Below are 21,907 nucleotides of genomic sequence, written 5' to 3'. Positions count from 1 at the left end.
ACACGCTCAGAGCTGATGGGAGATTTCTATACACACAGTGATACACAAGGACTGCCGAGGCTGTGCGAGTTGCAGTGAGGGGGGAGAGGCATTCGATGAAAGCCCCCTTTTCCCGCAGATAGTCTGGAAGTCCTTGAAGTTTCCCTGGCAGGTGGTGCACTGCAGTTCTGCAGAACCTGTGCTCTGCATCCCTGATTCGAGAATGGGGGTGTCGTGGTGGGGATAGAATCCCCCTAAAGAAGGTTTGAAAAATGATGCCATCATTATGTGAGGCACCATAGCCGGTGTTATTCAAATGTAACAAATGCAACAGGACGCAATGCAGACCGAACAAATCCTGGATTTTTTTCTGTTGCCTTTTCCTTCTCTTTCACTATTCATGTTGATTGCTACCATCCAGTAAAACTTTAACTGAAAAAAAAGCTAATCACTGGCCAACAAATTTTTACTGTCGTTTTATTACACAAATCAAAGGTGAATCTTACCGTATTGTTTGTGCGGAATTCAAATATTTAATCAGAATGTACCCATCACGTAAAGATTTTGAGTTGTATACAATTAAACCTTACGCTATAAGACGTACCTTTATTTACAGTATATGTTTAAGGTGGCAGTGACTCATCTAAATGGTAATAGTGAAAATTTCTCTGCCATACTTGGCCTCAGGAACATCCTTCTTAAGGGTCCAGTAAAAGCTAGCAATCATACTGGGATTCCATCTGCCTCGACATCGCTTTTCCATATCAGAGAGAGAACAGGATCCTGTCTCAACCTGTCCAAACATGTTACAGCCTGTAAACTCTGGCAAGACAGACTTACCCTCCTTCTGTAAAGTCCCTTTAATGCTCAGAAATAGAAATAAAATATTTTTTTCTAAATTACTCTTAAATATGCCCATACATTCCAAATAAGGATATACTGCCAAAATTATATATAAATTATATATAACCTAAAATGACTTCACTGTCGACAAACTATTGGTTAGAGAAACATTCTGAGCACATTTCTTAAATCAGCATTAAAACGTATGTAAGACATCCCTCAAAAGGACGAAGAGTAAGAATGTCAGAATACCGTCCTTGTTAATATTCTTTATGCTTTGGGCCTGTATATGTTTGTGTGTAGCACAATTACTATTCTAATACTTATACACTGATCAGCCATAACATCAAAACCACCTGCCTAATATTGTGTCGGCCCCCCTTGTGCCACCAAAACAGCTCTGACCACTCAAGGCATGGACTCCATAAGACCTCTGGTATCTGGCACCAAGAAATTAGCAGCAAATCCTATAAGTCCTATAAATTGTGAGGTGGGGCCCTCGTGGATTTGACTTGCTTGTCCAAGTCAACACCTCGAACTCTTTTTCATGTCCCTCAAACCATTACTGAACAATTTTTGTAGTGTGGCAGGACACATGGTCCTGCTGAAAGAGGCCACTGCCATTGGGGAACACCATTGCCTTGACGGGGTGTACTTGGTCTGCAGCAGTGATTAGGTAAGTGGCATGCAGCGAGGTAACATTGAAATGAGTGCCAAGACCCAAGGTTTGCTAGCAGAACATTGCCCAGAGCATCACGCTGCCTCCGCCAACTTGCTGTCTTCCCATTAGTGCATCCTGGTGCCATCTCTTCCCCAGGTAAATGACACACACACACGCAGCCGTCCACATGATGTAGCAGAAAATGTGACTCATCAGACCTGGCCATCTTCCTCCATTGCTCCATTGGTCCAGTTCTGACTCTCACATTCCCATCATAGGTGCTTTTGCCGGTGGACAGGGGTCAGCATGGGCACTCTGACCGGTCTGCGAGTATGCGGCCCCAAATGCAGTAAGCTGCGATGCACTGTGTGTTCTGATACCTTTCTATCATAGCCAGCATTAACTTTTTTATCAATTTGTGCTACAGTAGCTCGCTTGTGCTCCTGGACCAGACAAGTTAGCCGTTGCTTCCCACGTGCATCAATGAGCCTCGGGCGAGCATGACCCCATCGCCGGTTCACTGGCTGGCCTTCCTTGGGCCACTTTTGGTAGGTACTGACCACTGCATACCAGGAACACTCCACTAGTCCTGCTGTTTTGGAGAAGCTCTGACACAGTCTCCTAGCCATCACAATTTAGTCCTTGTCAAAGCCGCTCCGATCCTTCCAGTTGCCCATTATTCCTGCTTCCAACACATCAACTTCAGGAACTGACTGTTCACTTGCATAATATATAATGGCACCCTTGACAGGCGTCATTGTAATGAGATAATCAGTGTTATCCACTTCACCTACCAGTGGATGTAATGTTATGGCTGGTTGGTGTATAGCTTCTGAGAAACCCAATATTACAGCTCTAGGCAATTCTGAGGGTGACCACCAGAGGGCTGCAGTGAGAACACCTTGATTTCTGTAGAAGGTTCACAAGCTTTCCGGAATGTTCTAAACAGTCACATCAGATCAGCTCCTGCTTCTGTTCTGTTTCCTGCCCCTCATGGTGTCACTGATTTCATCTGTATCTTGTGCTTCTGTAGAAGCTCCCCTCGCTCTTCAATCTGTTCTGAGTCTTGAACCAGCTTGGTTTGACACAAGCGAGTCTCCCAGCCTTAATGATTATATACACTTTGTAACATTTCTTGTCACTGCTTATTCTTTGGTCTCTCCAGTCGAGGTGTGTTTTGTTTGAACTTTTTCCAAGTAAAGTGTCTCATGATGAACTTGCTTTTCTGTGTTGCCCGTCTGTAAGTGTTCCCAAGCCATAGGACTACCATACCTAATAAACCTAACCCTAACCCTAACTCCTGGGGTACAGTCATAGCTGCATAACAGGGTGGAAGCACATAGCAAGAGATCGTCCTGAGCAGAGAAGAGGTCTGAGAATCCTTCTCATGCAACAGGTCACAGGTTACGCAGTGATGCAATATGCAATATGCGTTAAGTTTCAGGAACAGTTCACTGCCAGTTCTGTTCAGCTCAAATGCTTACAGTGGAGACTATCAAAATCAGATGCTTATCAAAATCGACAATGGTATCCTGAAAGACCCCTGTCCATTTTACAAGATGCGAACCAGAGCCTTCGTGACTGGATACTCCGCTACAATGTATCACTAACCCCTAAAAAAAGCTGCTTAATCCCATTTGTTCACTTGTTTAAGCACATTGTCACCTCTGGAGCCGCATGGTGTGAAGCAGACATTAGTGTTTAAGAAGTCATATGTTAGGGACTTTGATGAAGCCCCTCTAGGCTCAGTGACATTACTTCAAACCAGCAGCTACTGATGTGATTACACACACTGAGGCGCAGATGCCCTGCTGCTGGCATCTGAGCGCAGTGCTGCAGCATTTATACCACGTACATAAAGGCACGAGCCTCGCACCAAATGTTTTTTATACCACATATGGGTACATATATCATGGGCAGTGAACTTACCGCTTGACAAATGATGGGATATTTGACTCGATTGATGCCACCAGCAAACACAGCGAAGGTCAGTGCCGTATGGAAACTGAAGTTGAGGAGCATGTGCCATCCCTTCCTACTGATGCGGATTGTGCTACCAAAAAGAAATGAAAAAATTAATAGAATAAATGCAAATCTGTCAAATGAAAGACCACAAAGATGACATGCAAACCCATAGCTTGTTTTATTACTACAAACTACAGATGGCACAGTGAGTACGGTAAACATTAATTAGCCATAACTTTAAACAGATTCCTTCATACTGACTGCTTCCTTAGTTTCACTTAATTATTAGCAGCTAAAGGGCAAGGTGTATTACTTGAAAATAAATTTGCGACCATGTGTTTATGGGTTTAAATCCCAGGTGGGGTAATCATTTGTTCGGTTGAACGGGGTAATTAACTCGAATTGCACCGGAGAACATCCATTTTCATAAATCATCGTATGAGCAAGTTGCCCTAGGATAAAGAAGTCAGTAAATAAAGGAAAAGATAAAGATCCATAGTGCTCCCAATATTCAGTCATTCATGAAGGACAAGGATTTCCTGTCCCTTTATAAATGAGACCGTTCTAAAGACACCCAGGCATGGAGCAGTAGAATTCCATTTCTGTTGAAGCATGGCAAGGGAAGCTGTAAATCACCTAAAAGCCAACTGGTGGCCGCTTGGGTGGAGAACTGGTTTGGGATGGACTGGTTCAGGTGCATTAACCTGCACCTGACAGGCATGGTCAAACCCGAGATGAGCTCTGCCAGCTCAGAGGGTCACCGCCTCCAGTGGCTTTCCAGCCCAGAAACTATGACTCACGGTCGATCTGCTAATATCCTGAAAATGTCCTACCCCTAAATTGACGCAGGTCTCCTTTTCCTAATTGTCCTTGGCAGATGGAAACTGTTATGAGAGAGACAATATGCGGCATAACCGAAAATGCCTGCTGGTAGACCTACTGGCTAACCTCCAAAAGCGAAACAGGCATTTTCACAGACATATTATTGTGTGGCACCACGGTTTATTTGGCTGAAGCATATGATTGGTGGGGAACACAGATTCCTTCCAGTTTCCTGTTCTATACTGTCAACAGTGGCTCCCAAATGGACACAATGAAAACACAGAACTAATTTTTAGGCTTCAAATCTGGTTTAAAGGGAAAGGGGAGACAAATGGGTGGGGCCAAAATGCAACTGATCTCAACCTGTGTGTGATCTGAGAGCGGAGTGTGTGCAGCTCAGCGGGTTAGGGATCCATGCCCAGGATCTAAAGGCAGATGGATCAAATCCGTAAGTGATGTCACCACTGGGCGCTTGGTACAAGGCCCTCAACCCCAGTTTCCCAACAGACACTGTCTGACCCTGTCTTCTGATCCTCAGTTTTGCTTTGGACAAAAGCAGCCACTAAATATGCAAATGTGTTCTTTTGCTGTGACGGCTGTTTATCCTTTGTGGGGATCTGTGACAGCAGGACTAATGATCAAATAACCAAGACATTTAAACTCTGAATGTTGTTACAGTAATCGTGCACTTTTAATATCTTCATGCTGACAGCCTGCATACATGCAGAGCAGAATGTAACATATTGGACAGGGGCTCCCAACTTGAATGTCGAATGTTGCAGTTTCAAATTCCAGGAAGGACATTCCTCTAGTACCCTTTAGCTGGGCCCTTAAGTGGAATCACTCTAGTAAAACAGAAAGGGTCATATGTATTGGAAAAGCATTTTAAAAAATTTGGAGTTTACTTAACATATTATTAATACATAAAATGGTAACATATTACCATAACAGGTGACATAAGTATCATTATAAATGTATTAAATTTTAAATCAATAGCTTCATTTTAATTTGTTTTCAGGTAATTCAGTACTTTCAAACAGCACTTTATTTTCCATGATAGCTTTGTAAAATGAATGGGGTTGAAGAAACTTATCACAAAAAGACCTATTATTTCCACATTAACAGTTTTTTTTCTCTGTTTAATAATGCCTTCATAATTTTTGTAGTACTTTGTAAAATATATCATAATATTTCAATGGCGAATTTAACAAAAATGTAATATAACTATTTGAAAATGCCACAAAATAGTGAATAATTTACTGTTCAAAATAGCTGAAAAATAGCTGTTCATTGATTATCCCTCTACACATTTTGGGAGAAACTCTATAGATTTTTACCACCATTCTTCTGAAAAAGAATTCAATACCTGCTCTTAACATTCCTGGCAATTCTACAATACCTCTGGTGCCAAAGTACACCATAAATATAACATTTCATAAAATTTAATAGCGTTTATTACTTTTGCTCTCTTTATGCCTCATGGTGTATACACTGATGTGATGGATAGCATCATATGACATCTACTCACAACCGGCACCAATAGAAAAACATTCACAAAGCTCCGTGAGAATTCTGCCATGCTGCTGAGCTCAGAACCACTTGTTACAGGTTTTAATCATCTATATTCGTACATAGCAGCTTTCCTAACATTATTCCAGGCCTCGTATATTATGACGACTTTAATAAAGAATCGATAAAAATGAATGACAAGATAAAGTAGTAATTGGACAGACTTTTCAGTCAAATTTATTGCTAACAATGTATCAATCAGAACGTTACTCTTTGGAAAGCAAAGCTCTTGAATTGTCAAAACTAGTCAATCACCGATCACCCATCAAGGCTCCACTAAATAAATGAGGCCCTGCTCAGTCATCTGTGCACTACAGAGACATTTACAGTGTAAAAGAAACGACACGCTCTCTTCAGGCAGAGAGGCAAGCACACAAACAGATTCGATATCTATATCTCTGTGGGGACTCTCCATTCATCTCTGTGGGCATAACCCTAATCCTGACGATGACAACCTTAACCCCTACCCTTTGATTGCAGGCAAAAATTTTTATATAACTGAGTGTCCTCCATGGGACGACTGAAAATAACAGGTTTTATTGACCACACACACACACACACACACACACACAAGTTTGTAATTATACCTTTGTGGGGACTCTCCATTCATTTCTATGAGAAAAATAGCAATCCCAACATGGCCATCTTGACCCCTACCAGGCCTAACATTATCTATAAGTAACGAAACGAAATACAAGACTATTGGCATTTTTAGTTTTTTGACTGCATTCACAGATCTTTGTGGGGACCTAAAAATGGTTCCCACAATGTGAAAATAACGGGTTTTTAATTACATTGTGGGGAACATTTGGTCCCCACAATGCAACATAAACATAATCCACACACACACACACAGACAGAGAAAAGTGTATCAATGGCTGGAGCTTTACCTGTGGTGCACGATGTAGGTAATGATGGAAGCAAACAGGCAGAGCAGCATGACAGCCGTGCACGCGTACACAACCGGATGCAGGAACTCGCTGGGGTAAGGGGGGAAAGACAGCACCTTCTTCAGATCCTGAGGGAGAGAGAAGGACAGAGAGCCCCTTTAGACATGGGGCAGCGGGACGGGCAGGCGCTGGCTGCATCCATTTGGGATTGATCGGGCTTTTTCTGCAGACATGGAGAGACAAGCCAAAGCTATGGTAACGTCTTCTTGTGGGACACACATGCACACACGTGCACCAGGACACACGCGATGACAAACGCACACAGGCACGATGCAGTTATTGTTTCAGAACTAAGTACAGCAGCCTATCCTGTATCAATAACTGTCACATGAGGGTGAGTGTATTAAGGGAACGCCACTAAAAATCAAGCTTATTAATCACCCAATAATATTGCGTGTATCCAAATAAAACTGCATTACTGCACTATAAAAAGACATTTTCAGGTTACACTGTTAATATCTTTATTGCTACAAAACAGTAAAGCACAGGAGTCGAGACAATAATAAAACGCTTCCTAGGAATTACCTTGGGAACAAGTGTGATCCCCAAACCTGAAGCCAAAGCAGAAAAGGCATACTTGCTTTACTAAACTAAACAAACGCTATAGATTCTGAATTCATCTGTACTAAACAGCCTAAGATTATACAATTTGTTGGAAATCCTCTTTAAAGTTACATAAATAAGTGAAACACAGCTACTCCGTTCTACCAATAACATACAATATAAATGCTTGTGGTGTCATGGAGGTGTTGAGCCACTTACAAAACAAATTTCAAAGCACTGAACAGGTATGCAATACAAGAATACTGACAGATAGGGACCGTTTAATATACAGGAGACCTTCCTCTTTTGAACCTGTGATAAAAAAAAAAACAAAAAAACAAACTGTGTTTCCCCCAACAATCGACCCAAAGCTGCCTATATTTGGTGCCTGTCCTGACCCAGTTATCAGTGAAAGGACCTGAGGGTGTAACACTGTGAATCTAAACTGCTCTTGCACTTGGAGACCTGAGCCGAAACCTCCTGTCTGCGGGAACCGCGTGTCCCTGGCATGATGAAGCTCCATGTTTAGCAAGGACTTTCCCCCAGCACACTTCCGGAGCACAGCCACTGGACTGCCGTACATAGAGCTGTCCACCTTTATCTTGCCACTGGGACCCAATGGACTGGAACTCTCTTCGGGGTCATACAGACCCATGCGTGGGCATAGTAACCGAAAGCCTAAAAATAATTTATATTTGTAAAAATGATCCTACCTCCCTCGCCAAAAAAAAAAAAAAAAGAGATAATTCAAGTGGAAATTCTACTGGTCACAAGCCTTCCATCCTGCAGATGCAGAACTGTCCATTTTCTATACCTCTACATCTAGTAAATAGTCTAACCACCGACTCTAATTAATCCAAATTTTAAGTGACCCTGGAGCGATTATGAAATGCCACACAGCAATTAGGGCAAATGATTTTGTTGAAACACAGAGCAGCATTACAGAAATTATAATATATCCAGTTGCATAGAAAGAAGTGTAACCATAATGCACAACACAATGGCTGCAGAGAAATTGCATAGTACCTAACAGGGTGAGGGTGGAGTAATTATGAGACCGGAGTACTGAACAATGACTCAGACAGGACTGCTGCTATACCCAGAGGTGGAGATTTCAAGTCCAGAGAGTACAAATCCAGACCAAGATTTAGTTTCAACCAACCAGTTGAGTACTCTGTCACTGTGACTCTTTATACTCAACTGCTTGGTTGAAACAAAATCTTGGTCTGGATTTATACTCTCTGGACCTGAAATCTCCACCTCTGGCTATACCTGTGTTCAAGACCGATAACGATCGGTATTTACAGTATCTGATATGGAGCTACATTAAACAGACTGCATTTACTATCTGCTTGTACGGCAAATGTATGCCTGATTTTGGATGCTCTTGTAATACTGTTAATATGATCCAAATGCTCTTCAGTCAGGATTACAGGCACGGCAGCGCAAGAGGTCAGCTGATCTTCCTGAAAGTAACATAGCACTGCATCTGGTGCAACAAGTTCAATCTATACCTTTAAAAAGCAGAGTTCTCATGTAAGAGTACAGATCCCACGTAACCAGTACCAGGTTAATGGGGAGGGGGGGGGGGGGTATCCCAGCCAACAAAGGAACAACCTTCAGGATGCCAGTCTACTGCAGGGCAAGCATACATACTATAGTCATGCACCACGGGCAATACAAGTACCTTTGGACTGCAGGAAGGGTATCTGTAGGTAATCGGCTTAAAATGGGGCAAATATGCACACTCCACATTGGCTGTGGTAGCGTATTAACAGTACAGATTAATATTAGTATTGGTTGTAGGTGTTGACTTCAAAAATGTAAATACTCGCCCATAATATTATGTACAGTATATATGAATCATCTTGTACGGCACTTTCATGCAGATGCATTTATGTAGAATATTGTAATGACTGTCTAATGTGGACATTCTGTATATTAGCAAGAAAACTAAGAAGCCATTGCTCCTAACTATAAAATATACCAGTCTAAAGTGTGACAGTACATGTTACTTAAGAGAAAAACCTGTTTAATTAGAGCTGTTTCACACAGCCTTGCAGCATTGGATCAAAATATTGTACTTATTATTATTATTATTATTATTATTATTATTATAGTATTAGGTAGCATAGCACCTACTCCTCTCCAAGCTATTGTCCCATCTAACAGCAGAATCCATTACAGCAGTTTCTCTGTATAAAAGTATAAAAAGCCTGAATTATCATCAGACCATTCTCTCTGAGCGTACGTTATTGTTCTCTGTCAGCTACGTTTAAAGTGGAATTTTATATCCATCCTTTTCACTCTTCGTCTGCTGTCGTGCAAATTAAATGCAACCCAGTTACCCCTCCTTTCTGGATGTAAAAAGGTGATGTTAATTGGACGAGATCATTTTACAAAGCGCAGACACGCCACGTTGATATTGTTACTGCACATCTCACCTAAAAGCCAGGGAATTAAATGAAGTTAATATACTTTTGCATACAGGCTCAGATTACTCCTAAATGATGATACATGCGGAAGCCCAGAAGTGAAAGGCGACTGGCAAGACTTCAATAATGTGGATGTAAAGATTTCTTGACCACAATGACAGCACTGTCACGCATCCCTGATCTGGACTTTAAAAGGTTGGAACTAGTATCCACTGCTATAGAAGCCGTTATATACAGCACAATATACACATAAACAGGCACAAGCATCCGCAGTGCTTATTCACAGCCGCTGTGGCACGGCAGGCCTGCCTAAAGCCTCTCCTGTGCTCTGCAATCTCCACAGCGAGAGACTGTCAGCACACTGTTATCCATTTACCCAAAAAGGAAGAACCATCCTGTCTGCTTCACCACCGCATGCAGACACCCAAATACACAAAAACACACAAAAGAGCTTAGAAGACTAGCAATTTGATTTACGTAATGTTCCAAAATAGAACAGGAGCAGCTGCGTAACGCTGGGGTTATTCATATTGTGAATTTTGTTTGGAAATTGAATTTTCGCTATAATGTAATTTGTGCTAAATGTATACATTTCACATAAATATACCCCTGTACCTCCAGAACCGAGGGTCTGAATCCCACTTCTGTTCTATATGGCAGAATTTGTGCACGTTTCCTTGTGGCACTCTTAACATGCCCGTAGTACCTGAGTGTGTCCATCGGTCCTACAATCCGGCTGAGGCTGCACCTCTGCATTTTGCCTTGTGCTGCCTGGGTCAGGTGTCGAAGACCCTGTACTAAATGGATGGCCGGAAGATGGATGGGCAATAGGAAACAAACTCTTCCTGCTTAGGAACTTCTCAAAATTCCCAAAATGCTTGTAGAGCTTTAAACCACACTGTTTTATTCGGAAACGCAGTGAAGTAGGCCAGATCATGGAACGATTTAACAGTGACTTCAGTGCAACAGAATTATTTTATATGCAAATCTGGTATTTACAATTTTCTGTAGAATAAATATTGCACAAACATTCACTCAGTATGACTGTTCTGTGTAACCCTGCCAATTAAATCCCTAATGGAAACCTCACATCAAGCACTTAAAATATTTAAATTTTCAACTGAAGTGCTGATATGTTATCTTTACCTAGGAAAAACAAACAAATCCCTTTGTCTTCTGTTCAGAGTTTGTAAACAGGTTTGTTTTGAGCAAATTGTATGCCTCATGGTCCTTGACAAGGTTAAGCAGCTGCATTTGTTGTTGCAGTGCCCCCAGACAACGAAATCAGATTTCTAGCACCAATCCCAATAATAACATCACCCATTGGCCTAAAAATGTTACAATCAATGTCAGATTATAACTTTCATCCATCATGGGCACTGAGTGATTTAAACTGAAAAAATGAATCATTCCAGAAATAACACATGCCCACCCCCTACCCCCCCCCATGATAAACTACACCTGCATACCTGCCATCATTCTGCATTTCTTTTTAATTCAGGTGGTCCCTAAAACAGGTGGTAATGTTTTAGACAGGTATCATTTTTTTCCTGCCTTTTCTGTAGCACGCAAGACGTGCAAGACACTGCACACTGCACTCCGGATCCACATTACTCCGTCTTCTTTGAGATCTGAGAAAAGGGAAGGTGAATTGCTGGTATTATACTCCGATTAATGAGGTCGCCATTCTCCTTACATGCATGTTTAGTGCTTTGTGGATGTGCATGTGGGCCTTTTCTCCTGACTGCAGTCAGCCTTGAAAAGGGGAACGCTGTCATTGAACTTTGCAAACTCCAAAGCTGTCATGTGCTTCAGAGCCGCGAGCATCTGGATGCCCTTATCTGGCAGGCCCATTGTTTAAATGCTTTTCTGGGTCAACCTGAATCTTCAGCATGGCATGGTGGTGTACCCTTAAGCCAAACCTCTACCTAAAAACACTGCAGCATAAGACAGCATTTACAGAATTTATTTCCTGCTTGTTTTTTATCAACCACTTATGTATAAGGTCGACTTATTTATAAAGATGTACCACTTAGATAATACTATCAGTACAAAAAGCAACACATTATTTTGCTAAAACACGACCAAGTCCAACTTGTTTTACTCCAGTCATGTATTTCCCTTAAACTTAAACACCATGATCAATGCTGAAAGAAATGTTTGTCAAAATGCAATCTATACCACGTACTAGGTATTTAAAAATGTAGCAATGGATATAAACAACATTTACCGTGGACACATTTGTATCCCTGCTTGTACGAGGTATGTGTGTTTGTTTTTATGTGTTTTCATATGTCAGAGGGTATTTAAATGATGCCTGGGTTTTTGATATTGGATCTTCTTCTCTGATGGGCTTCCAGGTTTCTTCTGCTGTCTCCAACCTTCTGCAGAAGAGTGATAATTCTACTCCTTCGGCTGGGGATTTCATTACGCGACTCGATTCCCATTTTGCATACACCGATGCTTAGTCCATCTGCCCCCTTTAAATGGAATTGGCCTACCTATTCATTCGTGTATAGCTGACTTGTTTATCTCTTACCATAAAGGCTGCCTTACAGTCCTGACAGCAAGGGGAGTCTCTGATAAGGTCTGACCAGTTAAATTGTGTGGAATCACACATTATTTGAAATCAAACCACAAAACAATTAAGAAATTTTTCACAGATGTGCTCCAACATTATAAAACCTATGTCCTCTGGATTCACTTACGTAATTTAAACAGGGAAGGACAATATTGTTACAATTTCTGAAATGCACTGGCATTGACTTTCCATATAAATCAGTTGAATTTTATATTAGATTAACTATCAACAATGGGTGCCAGCATGGTCTCCTCTACTGCACAACACATACCTGAGAAAAATCTATCAATAAGAAGCCAAATAAATAAATTCCTTCTATATTTTTTCCTTCTACATTAATCTTGAGTCCAGCGCTGGTATTAGATCATCTAATAGCCATTGCTGCCGCAGATCTTGGTTTACCTACAGGCAGTCAATTACAATCTTATCAAGTTGTTTTGTCCACTCATTTTTTATAAAGACATCCCACAATGCAGAAGTAGCTTTGGGAATACATGCAATGCAAATATGAAGAACATACGTTGTGTCATCACAAACCAAACATTCGCCTTCCTGTTTTGGGAAATACATCCAGTCCGCACCTAAAGGACCACAAATATCATACTGACACAAACAAAAAAATTATTTTGCCTTCACGCCAATTCCGAACAAAAGCATCATTGCAGCATTGTATTAAAAGGGGGGGGGGGGAATGCATTTTCTGGGCTCCACACCGTCAGGTGGATAATAAAGATGTATAGGAGCTGTTATAATAAAGGCAAGAGTTCAAAGGTCAACAAATGAATTTATGCATCTTTCGTACACTGCATGCAGTGCATGAACCAGAAAGAGAGTCCCGAATTCCCAGATATCAATGAAAATAAGAATAATATATTATTAGGCACAATAGCTGCATTGACCTTCCGGCTTTTGCCACTTTTTCTCTCAAAATACACAGCCAATTACAACACAATTACTTTGAATTACCTAAGGAGTGTTATTCCTCCAAATTAAAACAAAACCACAGTTACAAAATAAACCATAACCGATTTCGTACACTGGGATGACTGTGAATGAGCAGTGCAGCAAATGGAACCAACTATACAACAGATCATAACAGCAGTATTTTGTCAAATGATTCAATTGGCTGCACCATGATTATGCTACATTACGGCAGAATTCTGAAATACGCATTTCTGTAATGTTTCATTTTAATGCTGTGGCATAGGCTCATACATATACTTAAAACAAAACCAATTAATATTTAAATAAATGTTTAATATATCAGTTAGTAAAATGCACTAAAAGTAAAGGCAACAATAAAAGTTCGTAACTGAGTCCTGACTAAATACAGTCCTGAGTAAATACAGTAGTAACCCTGTGTGCTCTAACTCTTTAATCAAAACAATTTGTCAGTTTCTTACTATTGTCACTACAAAATCATTTATATTGTCAGTGGAGCAATAATGGAAGGAGATATTTATGGTTTGAGGTTTGAGGAAGAAGAAAAAAAGGCATTTAAAAGTGCAGGACTAATTTAACACAGAGTCTGCTAATTACTAAAGGACTCCAATTAACTCACAATAATAAACAAATGCCCAAACATTAGCACTTCTGCTGTTATTGGAAATGCAAAATGTTCAAAGGTGTAAAAGATAAAAAATATGAAACCCACATAAAACACCAAAAAGATATTTATGAACTTTTTGGGTGATTACCTTTCTAACAATATCTGCCCTGGTATAAAATCATATCTTGATCCAGCGATAGTACGAGTCTTTCAGGCAGCTGCATCAGTCGCTGTGTATCACCAGAATAATTATGTGAAGATGAATTCATCCAAATGAGTTCAAATAAGTCTCATTCAAGTAAGTCTAATAATGTATTATTCGGTTAAAAAAGTAATAAAAGGGAAATAAAAGGAGAACCAGTCAAAATGTAATTATGCAAATATATTCTGGCAGCATAATTTAAACTTTGCAACAAAGAGCCATTTTATTATATCGCAAAGTGTTTACCATGCGCATCCAGCATCAACAATAACTTAAATTCCTCTGCTTACTCAACGTGTGGTAAATGCAGGCAATTAATAAATTATTCTGAAAAGCAGTGTTCATTTAAATGTATTCTTTACATCGCATAGGATGATCAGGCAGCCAATTTTTCTGCCACTTATGCATTGCAGGATTGCAGTGAGCCTATAAGCACTGGGAGCCCAGAAAGCACTGGGACCACAGTAAGGGACACCCTGAACTAGATCAGTCCACCGCAAGGGAGATGTGAGGCCACAGTGTTATGCACTGAGCCACCATGCAGCCCTATTGGAACATCTGAAATTTAAATAACTGCAACGTCACAACACATTTTTTTTAACACTGAGAGGAACTGAAATACTAGACAGTGAGCACTGCCCTGTTCATCAATTAAAAACAAAACAAGTATGCAGGTAAATACAGTGCAATACTGGTAAATAACAAATGTATTATTAGTAGGTAGTATCCAACACGTTTATCGAGTTATTGTCATGGCAACCCAGTGGTACACATTAGATGCCACACCAGTACATGACAATCAATGGTACAATGAAACTGGCTGACGAGCAAAAATTAATGGGGGATGAAGATGAAATATAAATGTATACAAAAAAAAAATCAATTACTATGGGATTCAGAATTCAGAAGCTGGTGCTGACTATTATCACATTACTCCGCACATACATTACGTCTACAAAAATGTCACATTTATGCTCGATAATTTCAGCACAGCCAAGAAATCATTATTATGACTCATGCTATCAGTATTACATCATGAAAATATGATCCATCCATCCATCCGTCCATCCATCTATTCATCATGGACAGGGTCAGGGGCTGAGCAACACAACCAAGATTATTTAGTCATTATGGGCACACATCAATCACATAAAATTTAATTAATAAAAGTTTCAATCATGTTGTAGTGCTAGTTGCAGTGTCTTTTGCTCAGTATGTTTTAATTTAAGCTGCAAAAAATATTTTTTACCTATCTGAAACCTTGGTATCATTTGCTTCTGTTCCAAGTCGGCAGATTCGGTGATTTCTATTACTTGGCCAAGGGAAGGTACGTAAAATTGAACTATCTATTGTATAGAGTTGAAATGGAACAGTTAAATTAAAATTTATGACAGGAAAAAATACTTAAACAATAGACACACTCTGTGAAACAAAGAACCACATTGATGAAAACTCCAGAGTTACCGGGTTTGTAAAGTTTTTGCTGTAGTACTTCAACTGTTCATGCAAGCACACTTTTAAATCTATTCAAATAAGAGGAATCAAGCTCTCAAGGATTAGGGTAAGCAGTAATGACAGGTGTGTTATTCGGCTTTTCGGGTTTGGACTCTGTGATCATTACGGGAAGGTTCAAATCCTGTGACTAGAAGAGTGATGTCTCCATTGGCCCCCTGAAAAAGGCCCTTAACCCTAAATGCTATTATTATTGTTATTAATAATAATAATAATAATAATAATAATAATAATAATAAATGCAATCTGCTTAATTTTCTCCAGCAAATGAAAATCCTCACACAAATTGTTCTATATAGTCTTCTTACACATATGTAGATCTAAGCAAACATGCACCCAATTTACAGGTTTGGGATCCTTTACTGGTTTTACCATAAACTGGACGGTATCTGACCAAAAATGGGCGTATTTGTCATCAGGAATTGAGCTTTTTTCTGAGGAAGCTGACGAACTCAATCACAGTATATTTAGCTCAGCAGAACCATCATGGATTTTCCTTTTGTGAGATCTACATTCTGAAAGGTCCATGATGATGGGTGAGTTATCCTACTGGATCTGTCCATGGTGCTGATACAACAACATGCATCCTTCTGACAACGATGAGCCAGCTTCTCAATGTTTGCTTTTCTTTTGAATCAAATTTATTAGACCAAAGAACTTCTTTAAATCTAACGCTGATGTTATGCTTGGTAGCAAGATGACACGTTATACTCACCCTTTCACATTCGCAAGGGTTAGGGGGCAGAAGATTCCCGCAAATGTGAAAATTGGCAGATAATACTTGGGTCCATTAATAAAAATGTCAAATTAATGGCACTGGAAAGTCGCTGCGAGAAATTGCAAGATTCCACAGTCAGAGAGTCAAACTAACACGGGAGTCAGGCTGGTTATGGAGACAAAGGTGCGCGGCATGTTCAAGGCGAGATGCGAAGATCCCACGGCTCCATTTAATCATTCAAGGGCAACTCGCACATAACCAAAACCCTGAATGTCAAATCTGTGAATCCAGAGGGGCGACTGTACACTCATATACAGCTTTGGATAAATACTGGTATAGTTAAACATGAAAAGAAATGAAACTCTGCGAAACCACAACAAAAAAAGAAAATAATTACTGATAACATCCATGCATTGAAATGTTCTATATAAAAATAAACTGAGACAAAATCTATTCAGTATTCATGCCCAACGTGATGCTGTTTGCAAGGGAAATGCATGTAAATCTTAATCTGCAGTAACAAAGCCATACTACAGAACTTTACATATATGACACAACTAGTGTAAAATGACGTTTAAACTTAAATGTAAATTTCCCCCAAAGGAAAGTGCTTGCACTGGAGTTTGACTTTAGAAATGACCATGGAGAATAAAAACACTGATGCATGAAAGAAAAACAGTTTACCCTGTCTTAATGAGTTTAGCAATATGAACCTGTGAGACACTTAAAAAATGATGAACATAGACTATAATTTCATGGATGGTTCAGGTCTGATTGACCTTAATTATACAGTGACAAGCACAATGTAACTCTAATGGATGGAGTTTCATACAATTACTTTTAATGAAATGCAAAGGTCTTATATTAGCAAAGTGCATGACATTCATATCCCTGATGCAAAGTGTGGGAACTTTTGTCTACGTTATTCTTTTTTAAAGATCTGGAACAACCGATCACTAAAACCACAGAACGTAATTATTCCCACTCAGTTTCTAGGAGTCACAACAAAAGACAACTAAACTAAATGCCCAACTAGAGACCGATAGCTACCTTGCCAGCCACACAAAGTAAAGACCATTATTAATCCTTTAGGATGACAGACAATATGAAGCTGTACTTTAATCTGTAATTGGATTTTTAAATACAATATGCAAGCATGTTCATTATATGAATTATTTCGCCACTGCTCAGTAAAGTGACATGGTAAACAGATGACTGTGATGAAGAGCTGTTTGAGAAGAAATTACGCTAACTCTGAGCTAAAGCTAGCTCTTTAGCAGTACTAGCTTTGTCGTCATCAAACGACAAATATCACCAATCCCATCTCTTACACTGATACTCATTCAGATCTCAGCTACAGTCTCAAAAACCTTGCCACATGGACATACTCCATAAACAACTCCACACAAATCTATCGGCACAAGCCTACTGGTCGGTAGTTCTATTTGCAGACCAATTATCCATCCATCCAGCCAGGGCTTAGGTTTAGAGGGCTTTAGCCCCAAATGTTCCTAACGAAGTGCCAGTTCTTGTTCTTTTTACAATCACTTTTAAATCACTGTCATCATGTTCCGATACACAGACTAAGCCCTGGAGATCCTCTGCCCCCAGAACCACCTGTGCATCCAACCACTTATCCTAGAAAGGGCTCCGGAAGGCCTGAGATCTACCCCAGACAGCACGGGGCTCATGGCATGGGCATTCCCTGAGCTGAGCTGGATGCCATCTCATGGTAAGGCACATGCAGACCAAACCTTAATCATTACGAGGGATGGCGACAACAGGCCTTGACGACTTTCTTCATGGTACCGTACCTTACGAATCGAAGCTCTGTAGCTCGATTCAAAGCTGTAACATTATTAAATGATACTTTGCACATTTCTCATCCAGACAGGATCACTGCTCAGCTTCAGAGACCGTCAATAAAGGCATATCACAATGCTATACTGTACGCGAGAATTAACGTTCCTTATTACCATATATTTAATATAACTGTAGTTGCTCAGTGCTACATCAGAATGAAGCTATCTAAAAGCAGGCAAAGCCTAATCTTGTTCTCTGAAGGAAAAAAAAATAACCAATGTACTGTTTAAATGTTAATACTTACTGGGATTAAAAATACATCAGTAGCAGATTAGGGAAGCTATAATTCATTCACACACTTTTAAAATACTCTCTGTATCTAAACTGTATCTTCTTAGACAAATTTTGAGTGACACCTAAAATGAATTATTACAACAAAGTAATACTACTACTACTACTACTACTAATAATAATAATAATAATAATAATAATAATAAGAAGAAGAAGAAGAAGAAGAAGAAGAAGAAGAAGAAGAAGAAAAAGAAGAATTTATATCTTCCCATCACGTTATATAAAGTATTATGACAATATGACCAACTAAGTACATCAATAAAACTGATTAAACTCAGTCAGAATATCACGCAACAGGTACAGAAGGGACACGGCGAGTTAATATCACAGGCCTCCTAGACACTGTCCAGGGAAATATGATGTCACGAATAAGTAAATGACGACTCTTAGTATCGGGCGCTGCAGTGGAAACTGCGGGTGTGTGGTGACTGCATAAATAAACGTAAAATAATATCAATATCATTCGCTATACTCTACTAAAGAACCGAAAGGTATGGCTTCTAAGCTGATCTGAAGTCACTTCCATTCACTAACACCATCCGGCAACCTTACTTTTTCTCATTTTCCGACAGTCAGACAATCAGCCTCCTGTCCCACACTTGGTGTTTTGTTGTGTATTTAATAGGCATATTACTAGAACCTCACGCTATGATTGTGCGACATCTGCGCCCCATCGGACAGCACCTGATCGGTATTCCGTGCACGCCTTGCTCCCACTTCAACAGCTGCCTGTATCTGTGTCCTTCCCTCGCAAATCCCTTATTCTGATAGTTTAAATTGCACTGTACTTTGACAATGGAACGCCGAAATGTTTCAAAGAACAAAAAAAGTGCAACAGAAGAGATCAACCAATGCGACTACGACGCCAAATAATTTGCAATCCTAACACGCCCCCCAGTTTTGCATAACATGCAGCGCATTTCTGCTCGCTAAGTCCTGCTATGGAAACAGGGAAAGATGCTCATCTTCGATTAGTTTCTTCCTACAGTTTTGATGAGGCACGTCGGCAGCAAACATACAAACAACAGTCCCATGCTATGCAATATTAATACACATCTTGCTTTAAACAATAAACAGTGCATCGCTCTTGTTGAGCATATTGCGGTATAATGGCACATTAGTACACCACGGACGCTGCACTCGAAAGTGGACGCTGAATAGGCGATCACTGCTTGCACTAAATAGCTTAAACAGCATCACTGTAATAAACGAGCAAGAGACCGATTAAGAAACCACCGATACGCATATAGCCAAAACAACAGGCGGCACAAGTGATCAGCAGTCCTTCACATTTTTTTCAGTTACAAAAAAAAATCTGATTTTCGTAAACTTTATGTACAATTAATTAGCATTTAAGAAAACGCAAATGGCAGTGAGGTTCTTTGTGTAGTCCGGGGCTATAAGCCACATGAAAAAAAAAGAATAGGCATGAGGGAAGGGACAGAAGTGCTATACTTTCAGAGGCATGACTCTCCAGGTACTCACCATTAGCACTGCGAAGTTATTGTGGCGTGTACAATGAATGACGGTGGTGTTTCCAACAGAGCCCGTTATGTGGCAGCCCTCTGCCCTCCAGCCCCCGTGTCCATCTAGAAGGTCAAAATCCCAGTAGGCTGCAGTTGGGTCTACACCCAGCGCGAAGTGCCTCAGAGCGATGGTGATGGACTGGGAGAGGCTCCCGAGGCGGCACCCATCTGCAGGAGCAACAAACGGAATCAGAGAAACCAAGTGGAAAATCCCAGCGCGAAATACTCAACGCCAAACTGCATGGTGTATGTATGCTTGTATCTATGCAAGTATGTATGTGTGTGTTTATGTATATGAGTGTGTGTACACACACACACACACACACACACACACACACACACACACACACACACACACACACACACACACACACCTTTGTGCGCAGTCTATGTTCACACACGCGTGTGTATTACAGTGTGTTTACACACATCCTTGTGTATCGTATTGCAGTTAAAGAGCAAGTAATGATAACTGATAGAGTGCTGGAGAGTGCATATGCTTAAACCATTTACTTCATTCAATCGTGTCATACAAATGCCATATGATTCCTTGTTTGTAAAGGTGTTTTTTTTCTTGGTGGGATACAGTTCTAGTACAACCTACCTGTATACAACGCTAAATATTACACGCACAGTAACCTTGACTACCACATTTATCCAACTAACAGCACAATGACGTCCTTTGTAAACGCTAAAACCCGAATGAACAACCAACACCGGAAAGATAGAAAAGCACAGTCACGTCAAAGGCAAAAAAATTACATTTATATGCGTTAGACGTTGGATGATCCGTGGATATTCTTTATATAAAATTCTATTTCCATGACCTTACTATAATTGCAATATTCCTGTGTAAAATTACATGTACTAACATTAAAAAATAACATTTCCTACAAAAACGGTGGCTCCAAGTACTTTACTAAAAGATAAAAAACATTCCGAATAATTACATTTTACAGGCATATATTTATATCATGTTGTTCACCGGAGACAATTGGCAAGTTAAATGCAACTCGTTATCCAGTCAAGACTGGAAAAAGGGGGTCCTTCTCTTACCTAATTTTGTGAAAGCAACTGGTGTTGAAACACTCCTGCGTTTTCCATCATCTGCAAGATTTGATGAATTCCCTGTGCAAGGAAAGAGTTTCCCATTTCGAAAGACAATAAAGTGCAGCTTGCAAGTCGAGTTATCAACAGATTGCAACGCAGGGGATCTAGGAGTACCAGCCAGGGGTAATTGGATAGAGACGACTGCCACTGTGTTCTGTGGACAGAATGAAAAAGGGGGAAAGAGGGATTAAGAAACTGTGCACAAACTGCTAACTCACACAAAATAAGGATTTAAAAGTTAACTCACTCTCCACTCGCTAGCAGCTACCGAAACAGTATATGAGTAGCAATGAAAACGTGTTTAATTCGGCTCTGTGACTCGCTCCCCGGTGTATTCGCTCAGGCTCCCTGCTGCAGAGGTTGAAATGGTTCTTACCATTTCTGCTCGAAGGCACATCAGCACTGCAGCGGTGATTTAAAGAGACACCCTACCAGCTACCATGCTTCTGTATAGTGCAATAAACCACCGCGTATTAGCGACATATCCCACAAAACATTTCCAAATAAACCATCAAAACTACAAAAGAAATAAAATCAGTAATAGTAAGACAATCTAAGTTATTATGAAAGAATTCAAAGTCTGTCTGATCATTTTAAATGCAGGTTAAACACACGAATCGTTTTACTGGAATATGAAACATCATATTGATTTAATAACTGCAACATTATGTCGCTTTTTTGTAATGTCATCCGCAACATGCATGAACACAATGCTATTCTGTAATGTCCTAAATTTAACGGTGAAGGTTTCGTTTTAACATTGGCCAGGAGAAAATCAGCCCCAAACT

General features: G+C 40.1%; 1 protein-coding gene across 4 annotated transcripts in view; it reads right to left on the bottom strand.

Moving 5' to 3' along the window:
* LOC125739132 (adhesion G protein-coupled receptor A1) overlaps positions 1-21,907 on the bottom strand; it is a 118,061-nt gene that overhangs the window by 12,623 nt on the left and 83,531 nt on the right. For 2 of the 4 annotated variants that reach the window (XM_049008938.1, XM_049008939.1), the window contains exons 13-16: positions 21,066-21,273; positions 19,969-20,177; positions 6,730-6,857; positions 3,413-3,536 (exon numbers count right to left, since the gene is read on the bottom strand). In XM_049008938.1, the coding sequence (XP_048864895.1) occupies positions 3,413-3,536; positions 6,730-6,857; positions 19,969-20,177; positions 21,066-21,273 (669 nt within the window). The remainder of the gene's footprint in view (positions 1-3,412; positions 3,537-6,729; positions 6,858-19,968; positions 20,178-21,065; positions 21,274-21,907) is intronic. The other 2 variants (XM_049008940.1, XM_049008941.1) reach the window with 2 other exon arrangements.

This window comes from Brienomyrus brachyistius, chromosome 3, assembly GCF_023856365.1.
Source record: "Brienomyrus brachyistius isolate T26 chromosome 3, BBRACH_0.4, whole genome shotgun sequence".
Lineage (NCBI taxonomy): Eukaryota > Metazoa > Chordata > Actinopteri > Osteoglossiformes > Mormyridae > Brienomyrus > Brienomyrus brachyistius.
Note: the sequence above shows the minus strand (reverse complement) of the source record. Positions and strands in the feature narration are given on the sequence as shown.